Below are 15,150 nucleotides of genomic sequence, written 5' to 3' on the forward strand. Positions count from 1 at the left end.
CACCTGGATTTCAAAAAGATATCTCAAAAAATTAAATGGCCAAACAAAGTAATGGATTTCCAACCCAACCTCCTCCTACCCCTACTCCCCCTGAGCTTCCTCACCTTTGTAAAGGACAGCAGCATTTACCTAGCTGCTCAAGGCAAAAACCCTTGGGATCATCCTTGATTCCTCTTTTCTTCACATTCCACAGCCAATTCCTGTTGGCTCTACGTCCAAGATGCATCCCCGCTGCCAACACTGGTCACCGTTTCCACTGCTGTGCCCCAGCCCAGCCACAACCTTTTTGCTCTGAGATTGCTACAATGACTTCCTCACCAGCCTTCCTCCCTCCCAATGCCGACACCCTCCTGTCCTCGCTCCGTGCAGCAGCCTTCTAAAGCATAAATCGCATATATTTTGTATCACAGCCCTGTTGAAAACCTCCCGGTGGTCCTCAGTGAAACTGGAAATAAGTCTAAACTCCTTACCAAAGCTGCAAGGTCCCTTCCTATATCTGACGTCACCCCGTCTAGCCTCCTGAGGTCCCTTGCTCGAGCCCCAGGGAGCTCTCCAAGCCAAGACCCTCTCTTACAGTCCTCACACTTGCTGTCTTTTCCATTAGGAAGCTTTTCTTCCAGATCTTTAGCACATACCAGTGCCTGAAATTTCCCTTTCGTGTGTTTGTTCATCTGTGCGATATGTCCCCACAACTCCCTCCCCAAGATAAGAGAACAGAGATTCTTATCTGTCTTGTTTCCAGATGTATCCTCAGAGCCTGGGGCAGGACCTGACTCACGGGAGAGGCTCAGTTTACATTTGCTCGCCAGTTTGACTCTGAGGACTATAGCAAAGGTTGTTAGAGCTAGAAGAGAAGCCTATGGTTTCACAGATGGGGAACCAGAGGCACAGACAATCATTTGGCCAGTGGCATGAATGTAACCTTGTTCAGGCCAGGTTGGTCATGCATATCCTTAGGTTCTTTTTCGTAAACAGTAGGAGCCACAAAAGGTGAGGGTTAGTTATTTCCTCCTACGCTCTCCCTGCCAGGTTATCATGACAACAGATCTCAGAACAAATTGTGACATCCGCACGAATATCAATAAAACAAACACTTATTACCAAGTAGCCGCAAAATTGTTTCGTACGGTGCGTTCTGTAAACTCAGTGAAGGCCCAGCTCTCTGTGCTCTATCACCTCGATGAAGGGTCCACTCAAGGAAGACAAAACATTCTAGGGACAGGATCACCTAGACTGATGGTCCCATCAGGCAACCAGATATCTTGGGACATGGGCTCCTCAAGGACTGAGCCCTGTGCATCATCCCTAAGTGAAATTCCTTCACTCTGAACAAGAAATGGGTGGGGTCTCACTTTAGATAATCTACGCATCTTACAGGCTGCTAATTTCACCCAAGGAGAGCTCATTTCTAATGCCTGTCATGTTAACTGATGAGCCGTGAATTTCACGGATGCATTCTGTCATTATGGGAGGGGTTCTCTGTGCTAATCGGTAAAGCTTCAGGAGTGCACCGAGGGGCGGACAGCTACAGAGGTGTTAGGAGCTATTTGTGTGATCGAGTCTCTTCTTAATGGCCCAGGTCCACGGGTGGAAGTATTTACACACTGGAAACCGGCACTAGGAGTCCTCCCATCCACCCCCCAGCAATAGACACTTATTAGACCTTTACCAGCACCTCCCTGGAAAGCCGAGTGACCTCTGGAGTGTGGCCTATCTGATGAAATGACCACCTCGCCCGCATGATTACCGCTAGGCCGGCGATTCTCCATCCCGGCTGCACTTTAGAAATCACTTGGGACTTTAAAGATAGTACCGATTCCCGGGTTGCTGTTGGTGGAGATTCTGACTTAACTGAACCAGGGTGAGGCCTGGATATAAGCATACATTTAAACCTCACCAGGGGGTTGTAAACTGCAGCCAGGGCCACACTCACATTTGTACGTTACACAATCTACGCCCCACATTCTAACAGTTTTGCAAAAAGTTCACAGCAAAACCAGGATGAGCCTTAGGCCTGCTGACCCCCCAGCCCAGAGCTCCTGGCAAAAGGATGGAAAAGTTACAAAGTAAGGGGTCACTTCTTCGGGGGTCTCAGTGTTCACAAATGTGGCTGCGGGCAGCCCACAGTACTTGGGGCAGGTTAGAGGTGGGGAAGGACAACGAAAGAGCTTAGGAGCCCAGGAAAGGGTGTGTTAGTCCCAAAGAGCTCCAGGCTCCCTGGGTGGTGTTGTCATAGTCTCATCACTGAGTGCGCTACTTATAGGGGCTCAGGGAGAGCCCAGAGGGGCTGCAGACACGCATGTCCCGAAGGAAGACTTAAAATAGGAGACAGAGTGCAGCTAGCTAGATGCCAGAACAGAGGCCAGGGGCAACCGGAAAGAACACCCCAGTGGGGAGGCTAACCCTCTGGGAGAGAGAGACAGACAATCCCTCAGGGGGGTAGGGGATGAGACCAGGACCTCAAAGAGAGGGTATAAGGCTAGCTCTCCAGGGCTGGGTGGGGGAGGCTGGTTCCCCCAAAGAAGTTTCCTCTTCCTTAAAGGACAACTTTTTAAAAGACGTCTTTGTAGCCCCTGGCTATTCCTTCCTGGTTCCACGTCCCTACCCATCACAAACACCCTTGACTGACTCGCTCCCATTGTACCAGGAAACTGAATTCCTTTTACTTCTCTGGGCAAGGCATTGCCTTCCACCTGTAGGGGCCAAGGGCTGGCTGCCCCAAGATAGGCCACTTTGGCATGAAAATTATTTTGAATTAAAAAGCATCGCAGCCCAGCAGGTTCAGGAAAAGCTCTTTACCTCCCCCTCAACTGCCTAAAAAGAATGTGGATGGAGAATCGGCTCCAGGAAGACACAGGTAACTAACTACATTATGACATAAACTAGGTACGGCAGACAGGGAGGAACTTAGCAAGGCCTGTTTGATCCAAGTCCTCTTTGTCCCTGAGGCACCCTGAAAACATTTGTTTATCAAACATTTACTCTTTTTCATCTTCCTGTGAATTGCATTTCTTCTCTTTGAAGTCCCAGACCCCTGCCCCCTTGTCCTTAGTTCAGAACGACACCTATATCTCATTTTGCCTGTCTTTGGAATTTTCATGTCTATGTGGGTTCTCTATACGAATGTGATTTTCACCTGTTTATCTGTGTCATGTCAGTTTGATTCTTAGTCTGGCTAGCAGGACCTTGAAGGGGACAGGACCTTCCTGCTCCCCAACACTTCTGCACCCCAGTCTTACTTTCTTCCTTCTAGGGCAGAGCCTGGGGGGCTGGGGCTGGGGCTGGCTCTGGCTTGGTGTCTCTCTCTGGGTGGGGTGTAAAAAAGGGACCTGGACTAGGGTGCCATTCCTACAGTCACCACCAGGGACCCCATCCAGCACTGCCTTGAGCTCGTGACCTCTGGGCCACACATTTAATTACCGAATGCCACAAACGGTTGTCTGACTCCCGAGCCCCAGGCTGAGCTTGGCAATGAAACAGCGATGAGACAAGATGGGGCCATGGGAGACAGATTCTGACCCCAGGCAGAGGAAACGCAGGGAGGGAAGAGGCTGGGTCAGCTCGGGGGCCAAGCTTGCGCTAGGGGTCTCGGACCTGGCCGGAGGATGGATGGGGGAGCGCTTCCCAGAGGAGGGGGGCCCTCGGGGCAAGGTTGGGAACTCCACCGGCCTCAGAGAAGGTGGTTCCCGGAGGCTTGCTGGAAAAAGGCTGGTGGAGATCTGTGACAAAGGTGAACTCGTGGCCCCAGCTCCAAGAGGACCCCTCAGTCCCACCCTGGTTTTGCCGCACCTTCCCAACTAATTTCTGTCCTCCGCCCCACTCAGGCTGAGCGCCTCCACTGCCTTATTCCATTCACGTTTTGCACATTCATCTGCACACTTTTAACACCTTCGCGGTTAGTTCCTGCCCTCTTCGTACAGTCTTCTCTCCTGACAACATTGGGAAGCACGCATTTCTTTGTACCCCGAATTAGGTACGCCTGGTCTCTCCCCAGCGTCCAACCGTGCACGCTCTCCTACGGCCCCCTCCGCTCACTTCGCACAGGCTTCACCCGAGTTGCACGGGACCCGGTTGGCCTAACCCTTGTCCCCTCCGCTCCCTTTTCCTCGGGTGGGCCCCGGCCTCAGCCCCGCCCCCTGCCCGCCCCCTTCCAGAGGGCGGGGCCGGGGCCTCGCGCCCATTGGCCGCTGGGCCGGCTGGTCCCAGCCGGGGCTGTGATTGCGGCTAGCAGATGTCAGTCCCGGAGCGAGCGCCGGTGGCGGGGCGCGCGGCCCGGCTGGCAGCCGCAGGTGGGGCTGCTCACGGCGAGGGACCTAACTCGGGAGCCCCGGAGCCCCGCAGCCCCGCGGACAGTATCCAGGATGCCCCGCGGGGACTCAGAGCAGGTGCGCTACTGCGCGCGCCTCTCCTACCTCTGGCTCAAGTTCTCGCTGGTCATCTACTCCACGGTGTTCTGGGTGAGTGACCCCACAGGGGTCCTGAGATGGAGGAGGGGTTGCCGACACTCCCTGGATCGCTCCCACGCCGAATCGGGGTTGGGTCCAGACTTGGCTGCTCCAGGGAGGGCGCGGGGAGGGCACGCCTAGTTTCTCGTCTCACTTTCACTGGGAACCAGGAAATTCTGGCACCCGGCTCAGCCTGAATTTCAGCAGCCGGTGGGACCAGAGCAATAGAGACAGTTGACTACAACGAAGGAGCGCTACCTGGCTCACCTGTGTGCACCTGCCCAGAGCGTTGGTTTTCCGCGTCTGTTGCGCATGGGGTGCGCTAGGCCTGGGTTAGCTGGTTGGCCGCGCCCACCCGCCCGGCCAGTGTTAGACTTTGCCTCCCGATCAGCTTGTGGTCCGGATTGGGCGGGAAACCTGGACTCCCCGTCCTGTCCGCACTAGCTTCTTGCAGATGCCTCAGAGCGAGATGCTTCCCCACTGTGCCTCGGTTTCCTTTTTCGGTGGAAGTAGAATGGGCGTGACTTGTCCTTGGTGAGGAGTGGTTAGGAGGATTCCACCAGACCACGTCTGGGGAGGTCTCCAGCAGCTCCTGGATGCTGGGTAACTTCTCGCAGCCACTGAGTTTTACCTCCTCTTGTGTATTGCTGGGAGGCAGGGTGTTAGTGGTCGGACATGAATCAGGCTTCAAACCCTGCCACTATCACTTTCTGGCTGAGTGATCTTGGGGAAGTTACTTAAACTCCCTAGGCCATAGTTTCTTCATCTGCAAACAGACACAGTAATTATATTTAACTTTTAGGATGGGCGTGGAGATTAAATGAAATAGGCCAAGTTATAGTGCTGAGCCCAGGGACCAGTGAAAAGCTCAAGTGTGAGCCATGATTACTCTTGTGGCCTGGGAAGCTGGGCCCTCCTGGTAAGTTGTCCCCAGAGACTGATTTCTTCATGAAGATTTCAGACTAAGCTGGACCCTCACCTAGAATCGAGGACCTCTTTCTAGAGGCCAGCTTGAACCTTGCCTTTCTAGGATAGTCTCCTGCCCCCCCCCCCCCCACACTATGCTACAGGGATTGCAGGGGAGATCGCTCACTCCCATCCCTCCTGAAATATATGCACACCCCATTCTCCTCTTGGGGCCCCTCGCTGGATCTATTCTGCTAGCAGGAACAGCTAGATCTGCCTGATAGCAAACAGGTCTGGCTTTCCACTTGACCCCTCAATGGATATGATGATGCCTGGTGGTCAAGAGATCCAGATTCTAGTCTTGCTCTGTTATTGACTCACTGGGAGATCTTAGGCAAGTCACTTCCTTGCTTGGGGTCTCAGCTGTTCAATACTTGCCTGTCTGGAGGACGAGGCTCAGCCCAATTCCCAATCTGGTTCCCTGGTTCTAGGTAATGTGGAAGAGAGATGAGCAGTACATTTGGGGGCCAGAGGATGGAGCAGAGGAAGATAGAAGCTCCAGGGAGGCAGAAGGTTGTATGTGGGATTGGGGTGGGGGTCATTCTCTCCCAAAGGTGCATCAGCACCAACCAGAGGTTTTTAAAAACTCTACGGATACCTGGGCCATGGCACAGATATTTATTTAAACTTATTTAAGCTCCCCAGGTAATTCTGATTTGTAGTCAGGGTTATAAACTGCGGGGCCAGATGGTCTCATAGGCCCCTTGGTTCTGATTCTTGGATTCTTTGCCTGCTCCTTGCTTGTCAGGCCACAGGAGCTCTACTCTCTGAAGGTCACATTTGAGAGAAGGCTAAGGTCGATGGTGGGGGGGAGGTGGGAAGATCAGAAGCCAGAAGGTGGGGACTGTGTTTCTGGCTTCACTGCCACCCTCCCGATGTAATCATTGACCAGTCTCTTACTCTTAACCTCCTTTGCACCTCCATGTTCCTATCTATAAAATGGGCAATTGATACCCTGCCCCACACCTCATTGGATTGTTTTTAGGATTCGTGATATGGGAGATAGTGACATGTGGGTGTGACTAGTGCTGTACAAAAGAAAGTTACACAGGTACAACTGAACTCGAATTTTCTTTAAAAAAATTTTTTTTAATGTTTATTTTTGAGAGAGAGAGAGAGTGCAAGCAGGGGAGGGGCAGAGAGAGAGGGAGACACAGAATCCCAAGCAGGCTCCAGGCTCTGAGCTGTCAGCACAGAGCCCAACGCAGGGCTGGAACTCAACAAGCTGCAAGCTCATGACCTGGACCAAAGTCAGATGCTTAACCAACTGAGCCACCCAGGCGCTCCAGAACTCGAATTTTCAAGGCCTTGTTCTGTCTCTGTCCCTGTAGCCTGGAGAGAAGACCACTCAATGGCCCTTGCTTTGCTTCTCTTGGGGCCAGCTGGGACTCAGAACTCAGAATCTTTCCTCTCTAGTCAACTGAGATTGCCTTACTAAATCCTTGACTTCCCATTCCTGGAAGTGTTTCTGCTTAAAAACCTCCCCGACCCATGCCAAGAGGTCAGCCACCTGCCGGCTGTGCCAGGGCAGCTCCAGGTGCCAGATTTTCTCTGCAGGGCAGAGGCCAGTGTGAGTGAGTAATTTGTCCTAGACTGGCCTTGCTGTTAATCGGAGACCCATTTAGGAAGGCCCATTAGCTCTGGTACCATCCCTTGGGATGTGGGTGGGGTCAGGGGTTACTTGTTTTATAAGCTCAAAGTAGTAACACTTTCAACTCAGTCTTTAGGTCTAGAAGGGACCATAAGTTTCACCAGAGGCAGGCACCTTCTGTAAGACTTTTTGCTTTAGAACTTATTATCAGATAAGAAATGCAAGGGCACTGTGCAAAATTTTATACTATCAAAGAGCAGTCATTGGTGATAAGCCTCTCTCCCGCCCCTCTCCCCTGTTCTGCCCTGGTCAGTTTCCTGTCACTTTCTTCTAAGATAATACTCTAGCCATGGGATGCCCTAGGCATGAACATGTGCATGTATTATATATTCTTTTTCCCCCGTACAAGGTAGCACATTATACACAGTTTTGCCCTTCCCTTCTCACTTAAATTGAAGTCTATGCGAATTCGGGAGCGAATTCGGGAGTGGTTGCCTCATTCGGTCTGATGACGAGATAGAATTCACTGTAGGCTGTGCCCAAACTCATTCAATCAGTTCTCAGCTGGGGAACTCGGGGTGTTTCCAATCTTTGGTTACTGCAAACAGCAGTGCAATGAGCAGCTTTGAATGTGTCATTTTGCACCCGTGTGTGTCTATCTGCAGGGTAGTTTCTAGAAGGAGAACTGGCCTGAGGTATATGTGAACGTACAATCGACGTACAGAAATGCACCGATGATAAGTGGACACAGCCTGATGGATTTTTACTAAGTGAACACACATGTATCATCAGCCCCCAGGTCAACCGCTAGAACCGGAAGCAGAAGCCAGAAGCCCCTCACTTGCTCCCACCCCCGTCACCACCCCTTCCCTCCGGCGGTAATCACAGTCAGAATATCAAATAGCCTAGAACCGCTTTGCCTGTTTTTGTATGTGTGTTTAAAATTTTGATGTTTGTTAAATTGCCCTACATAGAGTTCATACCAATTATGGTGTTATCTACAATATTACTTTAAACTGACTCACTTTTTAATGTTAAAATTTTTTCCAAAGGAGGCTTTATGTATGTCATCACTGCCAATGGGAAACCAAAATGCATCATCAAAAATAGCATGTAACTGTAATGGTAAATAGTGCAGGGAAAACAAAACGTTATTAAATCCTGGCTGGGTATTTCGGGTGATGTAGGCTGTGGACCTGAGTTCTGTGTTCAAAAGGCAGGCTGGCAAGTGTTTGAGAGGCGGAAAGACAAACTGACACCAAGACAGATTTGCTCCTGGATGCGGCGGGCAGGATGGGCAGGGCAGTGAGCCATGAAGACGTTTCTCGGCCTATGAGTCAAGGTGAATATGACCTTGATCACTTATAGGAGCTCCTGTCCCACACCTGGGGTCCCCCTTGTTTTCAGATGGGGACCTCGGGGCCCAGGGCGTGTTTCAGGGTCCCTCCGCAAAGCTGGTGTGAGTCCCCACATCTCCATATCCCCAGTTCAGTGCTCCTTCCTGTAGGTCTCTGAGCATGTCTCCGTGAGGAATGAGCTCACCCAGAGGCACTTTGGAGCCTCCTCTTCCGACCATGCAGTGTGAATCATTCTGACACATGTGCCCTCAACCCACTGGGGACACATCTCTAATTTTAGCGTTGACCACAGGGTATCCTAGAGATCCATTTACACGACTGTTTTTCCTTGTTGGACTGTGGGCTCGTAGAGGTCAGGGACGCAGCTCATTCATATCCTTTTCCGTATGCTGGTCTTGGGGCTGGGGACACAGGAAGTACTCGGGAAAAGCTTGTTGCATTAAGGTGGTCAGGTCCGAACTTGTGTCTTGTAAGGACCTGAGGTGAGGGCACCTGGATCAGGGGCTGAGCTGGGTGTGTAGCCAGCGGTGGTCAGAATTGCTGAGGCTTTGAATCTGCAGAGTGGGCTGGGCTGATCATGGAGACACGGGCCATCTAGAAAGCATGAGCCTGTTGCCTTGACAATGCGGTAGAATTTCCAGTCGGGTACAAAAGGGTGTCAGGGCTGGGGAATGTTGACTAACCAGGAAGAAAAGGAGTTGGGGGGTGAGTGGGAAGGAAGTGGGCATGGCTAAGTGGGGGAGGTAAGAAGTGCCACGGGCAGTATTAATTCTTTGCCTTCTCCAAGGATGGATGCCGTTATCATAGCTTGGCTTGTGATTCTTTATATTTCCTATAGTTTTTTTTTTTAATTTTTTTCCCGTTTTTTAATGTTTATTTATTTTTGACAGAGAAAGAGAGAGAGAGAGAGAGTGAGAGAGAGAGAGACAGAGCATGAGCGGGGGAGGGGCAGAGAGAGAGAGGGAGACACAGAATCCGAAGCAGGCTCCAGGCTCCAAGCTGTCAGCACAGAGCCCGATGCGGGGCTCGAACTCACAAACCGCGAGATCATGACCTGAGCCGAAGTCGGATGCTCAGCTGACTGAGCCACCCAGGCGCCCCTATATTTCCTATAGTTTAATGTTTGAGAGTGTGGACTCTATATCAGGCTGCATGGGTTCAAATCCCAATTCTAGCATTTATAATTTGAGTGACTTGGGCACTAATTTCTATGTGCCTCAATTGCTTTATCTGTAAAATGGGTGATAGTAGAGAGTTGCTGGGACCATGAAATGGATGAATATGTAGGAAGAGCTTAGAACAATGCCTGGCACGTGATAAACATGATGTCAACTACTTAAGGATTAGCCAATCTTTTCCCATCTCTGTTTTCTTAGGTACTCAAAAGCCAAAGACTGAGCATAGAAGGGTCCTTAAAGGCACCTCTAGAGTGAGCTTTTCACTTTACTGAGGAAAACAGGGGCATAGAGAGAGGATGTAGGTTGCTTTAGACCCCATAGCAAGTTCGTGACAGACCAAGAACAGGACCGGAGTTGCCTGATTGAAGTTTCTTCATTGGGTCACCATGACCTTCACCAGCCACCCCCCTTCCCCCCATACCCGTGGTCTCCCCCTGCTGTCAGGGCTCGGGGTGTGGGTGGAGGGTAGCATTTCTGGAAGGAGCCGTGTACCTGGCCTCCCAGTTATGCATTAGATGAAGCCAGATGAAGAAGAAAGTAGATTTAGTTTCCAGCAGGAATTTCCAACTTTGGAAAAGAGCCGTATTGTTTTTGTGAAAATAATATGTGCATATAGTTAAAAACCTTTCAGGCAATTCAGGTAAGTGCACCGAAGACAGTAAAAGTCACCTTTGTTCTGTCACTGGGAGAGAACCACTGTTACGTGCTGGCAAACACTCATTTGGACATCTCCTTGTACGCATGTGTACCTACTTTATTTCCTGAATTATTACTTATCATTGTGCTTGAATCCTCAGGCAGGTCCATTTTCCTCTTGTTCTAGGCAAGCATTTCAAAGAGAAAATAGTGAAATTCAAGCAGAAAGTGACTTCACCCTGGAGAAGCAGCCACCATGCCTAAGAGGCTGTCAGAGAAGACCCGGAAGCAATGGGACTGGGGTCCCCTCCCCCAGCCTGGCCGAGGGGCCTTAAAAATCCAGAGAATCAAGAAAGCAGACCTGGAAGGGATTTGGAGAGCCTTCCAATGCACTCCTTTTACCGATGAGCAAACTAAGGCCTCGAGAAAGTTCCTTTGCTCTTAGCTCAGGCTTCTGTGCACCAGCCCTTCTCTCGCTGTAGGAGAGGCATTGTTTTAAATTGGGGGACTGGACTGGGACCTCGCCATCTTTGGTTGTTTGTTCCCGAGAAGCTGAGAAGCAGGAGTAACCACCCGCCCTCCTCCGTGCCCCTGCCTGGCGCCTCTTCTCTCCAGGTGACTCACAATGCCAACCTGGGGTGGGGCTCAGAGTAAACCAGATAAGAGACTGATAATGAAATTTCTGTACCCAACTGGCTCCACAGACAGGGGAAAGACGTCTTCTGGGTTAGCCCAGGACACACAAGATTGCGAAGATTAACCTTTTCCAGAGAGAACCTGTGGCTGTGAGTGGGTTTGAACCTCCATCTTAGTGGCAGGTGGGAGAGTCTGGTCCTGACCTGCCATTCTCTCCAGGGTGAAGAAGGTTCTTTGCTTATTCAGTCAACAAATAGTTACTTGATGCCTAGTGTCTATGCCAGGCACTGTGATGTTTACTGGAAAACAGCTATGAACAAGACAGACTTAGTCCAGGCCTTGGAAGACAGACAAACCAGTAAATAAGTGTAGCTTGTGACTGGTACTAAAAAGGAAATTAGGGAGCAAGTGGGGGGAGATGGGAGTTCCTACTTGGGATGGTATGGTCAAGGAAGGCCTTTGTGAGGAGCTGACATTTCAGCTGACGCCCAAGGAATGAGATGGAGCCAGCCATTAGAAAAGGCCTATAGAGAACGTCGCCGACAGAGGGAGTAGTATGCACAAAGGCCCTGAGGTAGGCAAGTATGGCTGAAGCAGATGGGGAAGCTTAAGAAGGGCCATGTTGTGAGTGGAGAGGGTGGCTCCTGGTTCTCTAAGGAGTATGGGGTCTGAGTGACTGAAAGGGAGGTTTCATTGTCAGGACCCAATGGCAGGGCCAGTTGGAGACAGATCAAGTGCTCGTTCTGCTGTGTGACCCTAGCTAGAGAGGACTGACTCTCTGAGCCTCTAGACTTCTCATCTGTGGATACCCGAGAGGCCTTGGGGAGGCTTCTGCAAGAGGAGAGATGCCAAGGCACCATGCACACTGTCGGGCCTGGTGTCCACTGGGGCCTTGCAGAGCTCAGGGGGGCTGGGATAGAAGATGTGAGAACTTCCGGAGTCTGTCTTATTAGAGGAGGCCACTTCCTGCTGGTGATGCGCTGTCTGCTTAGAGCAGATGGACCTGGCCATACTCTTAGGTGGAGAAGTCTGACCCCTTGGGAGTGCAGATGGCCTTTTACAGGAACCCGGTCCTTCCCACCCCTTAGTTCTTGGGCTGTAGTGGTGTACCTATCGGCAGAAGCTGTGTGCCACCTGATGGGCACGTGGGTCCAGGCAGGCCGTCATAGAAGTGTCCCGCAAGGCTGAGAGCTGGACAAGTGGGGCTGGGAGAAGCACTTCCAGGAGCCCAGGTGCAGGGCGTTCCTCCGCCCGGGAATGTCAGGCAGGTGGCAGATAGAACTCAGGTTCACAGCCTATATAAACCACACTACCCAGCTAGGATTTAATAAAGTCCCCCAACAACTCCTGTCTTCATCTTTTTTCTGCCCTGATCATGAGTCCCCCACTCTTGGGGATGGAAAGAGTCAAGTGGCCACTGCCACCCCTTTGGGAGCCCAACTGTTTGTCCACCCCTAAGTGTCCCCGCCAGAGCCTCCTGGGAGCCGCTGGCCGGCCCCGCCCCCATCACAGGCTGTCTGCAGCTGCCCTGAGCTCTCTGCTAGGACTCCATGAGTGACAGCCTCTCAAGGGACACGGACAGTGCTGGCTCATCTCTCCCCCCAGCCCAGCGCAGGGCCAGCCAAACAGTGAGCCTGGGCCAGAGGCTGGGCAGAACCAAAGTCAGAGGCCTGAGTTCCAGGCGGCTGCCTGAGTTCTCTCTGGCCCTGCAGGGACCAGCCTTCCCTGCTACACACAAGGCCACACATCAGACCTCTGTCCCCGGGCACAGCAGCAGTCCCGTTTACGGTGTGGACACCGGTACCCCAGATGGAAAGGGTAATACCGAGTGAAATCACCGACTGGTGCCCATCGTCCCCCCTGAACGCTCAATGGAGGTTGTCCCATTGGCCGCAGAGTTTTAGCACCAGAAGCTGTTGCTGTGTGGTCTGGTGTATTTCCTCCCCTTTGAAAGGCAGGGGTTGCATCAGATGCCCTCCACGGTCCTTGGAAGTTTGGCCCAAATGGCAGTCCAAGTCACCTTCTAACTGCCAAGTAACAGGTGACACTCCTGTTCTGAAAGTCTGTAAGAGAATCCTAAATGTTTTACAGCCCCGCTTGGCAATTTCGATTAAACTGCTTTTACAACCAGGAAGTCCTTCCTGAGAGCTAACTCACATTCCTTTCCCCTGTTTTCCCCTCTTTCCATCAGGGCTTTCCTTGAAGACCGGAATCCCCTAAGAAAGCAGATGTAGAGCCCAGCCATTGGCCTGTGGGGCAGGCAGGGACCTGGAGGGGGCGGGGCCGAGGGAGGGGCGGGGCCAAAGGCCTCACCCCAAGCCGGCCTTGCTCCTCCCCCAAACCCTATCCGGGTCTTCTCAGGCTTCAGCACAGCCCACTAGAAGGGAAAGAGATTTTGTCTGCTCAGTTGGGCCTCTCCCTAGTGAGACCGCCTGGTGCAGCCGAAAGAAGGGGCTTGTGTTTTGTTTCCACAAATCACAAGTTCCCCGGGACTGCCGTAACAACTGGGTGGCTTACGGCAACAGAAATATGTGCTCTCGCCATCCTGGAGGTCTGAAGTCTAAATCCAGCGTGTCACAAGGCGCCTCTACCTCCAGAGGCTGTGGGGGAAATCCTTCCCCGCCTCTACAGGCTTCTGGTGGCTTGCCTGCCTCTGCCTCCACTTTTACGTGGTCTTTCCCTCTGTGCCTGTGTCTTTCTTCTGTCTCGAAGCTCCCTCTGCCTTTTCTTGCAAGGACGCTTGTCATTCGACTTAAGGCACACCCAGGTGATCAGGATGGTTTCATCTCAAGATTCAGAACCTAATTATACCTGCCAGGACCCCTTTTCCAAATAAGGTTACGTTCACAAACATGAACCTATCTTGTTTGGGGAGGGGGCATTCAATCCACAGCAGAGCTCAGTGGTCAGAGTCAGAAATGGAGTCCCCATCCTTTCACTAACTAAAATCACCATGACCCCAACCAAGTACATCGCGCCTATCTGGAATTGTTTCCCCATCTGGAAAATGGGGCTAGGCCACCCCCTGCCACATCTCTCCTCCTGGGGACAGAGCTGCAGGTCAGCGAGATCACAACCGGTGTTCCAACATGATGCCCGGGTGTCAGTAGTTCTCAAGCTGAGGACATAATTTAAGGGGGGAAAAATCATAGCTCGACTCCCCAAGTGTGAATTCCCGACTCAGAAAGACCCCTCAAGTCTGGTTCTGTAGAAACTTCTTTAAGTTACAAAGTTAACTACAGAGAAGGGTTACCTTTAGAACAGATAAAAGAACGTTGTAAAGATAACCAAAAGGAAAACAAAATTCTAGAGCTCAGCCACCCCCACTCCCTGGGCACATCCCAGTCCCCTGGAGAAGCCTGGCCTCGCAGGTGATCTCCTACATCCCCTAGCTCTCCCTTCACCATTTGAAGAAGCAAGCCTCTCCCGCGTGGTGCGCTAACTTCCCAGACGCTGTCCAGATGGTCCAGGAGGCTGGGGAAGGCTCAGCGCGTCACTCTGGATTCACACGGAGAGAGTGTTGGCTTGGAAACCTAGCTGGTTTCATCAGAATTCCCTCGCGGGCACCATCAGAGCAGCATCTTCCACGCCAACCTGCATGCTTGAATCACCTGGGGAGGTTTAAAAAGGATAGGTGCCTGGGTCCCCCCCATACCCACTGCATCAACTCTGAAGATGGGGCCTGGTGTGTACTCGTAAAATCCTCCAGGATCAGAAGCCTCCAGACACAGTCAATGAGGCCCACTGATCGACAAGGTCCTTTTGACCTCAGGAAGTGACCCAGGCTCAGAATTTGGCACCAGCCCCAGAAGCCAGCACCCGACTCCACTCGAGCAGGGGATTTGGCCCCTGTCTGCAGTGGGAGGGCCTGGGGGCTGGCCTCTGCCCTCTGCCAAGCACACTGCACCCAGCACAGCACCCAGCTCACTGTGGGTGCGCAGGAACTGACTGCGGGACCCCAAGCACCTCTGTGGCCCCACTGTGCTGCAACCAGCACAGCCCATCCGTTGGTAAGGGACAGGAAGGAGCACAGAAAGCCGATGTGACTTGTCCAAGGCCACACATGGCATCCTGGGAGGGGCTTCCAGCAGTGGGGAGAGTAGGTGGTTCCGGCTCTCCCAGCAGGAAGGAGGAGGGCTCTGAGCCCCCGGAGTCCTGACCAGGCCAAAGCTGTTTCCCTTCTACCCTCCAAGCAAATGTTTATTTCCTGCAGGCCAAGATGCAAATGCCTGCGTTGATGAGAAAGTCCCCTTTGGGAAAAACGAAAGAAAACACAGCAGGCACTTTTCCACAGTGAAATAGTCTGGTGGGGAAGGGGGGCGATTTGCAAATGGTAGGTT

The 15,150-nt window shown here is 52.0% G+C and overlaps 1 protein-coding gene across 2 annotated transcripts in view; it reads left to right on the forward strand.

Moving 5' to 3' along the window:
• Positions 1-4,236: 4,236 nt before the first annotated feature.
• The window catches only part of TSPAN15 (tetraspanin 15), a 51,679-nt gene continuing 40,765 nt past the window's right edge, over positions 4,237-15,150 (forward strand). For both annotated transcript variants that reach the window (XM_042908453.1, XM_042908454.1), the window contains exon 1: positions 4,237-4,457. In XM_042908453.1, coding sequence (XP_042764387.1) covers positions 4,362-4,457 — 96 coding nt within the window. In that variant the 5' untranslated portion in view covers positions 4,237-4,361. The remainder of the gene's footprint in view (positions 4,458-15,150) is intronic.

The sequence above is a fragment of the Panthera leo genome, chromosome D2, assembly GCF_018350215.1.
Source record: "Panthera leo isolate Ple1 chromosome D2, P.leo_Ple1_pat1.1, whole genome shotgun sequence".
Taxonomy (NCBI): domain Eukaryota; kingdom Metazoa; phylum Chordata; class Mammalia; order Carnivora; family Felidae; genus Panthera; species Panthera leo.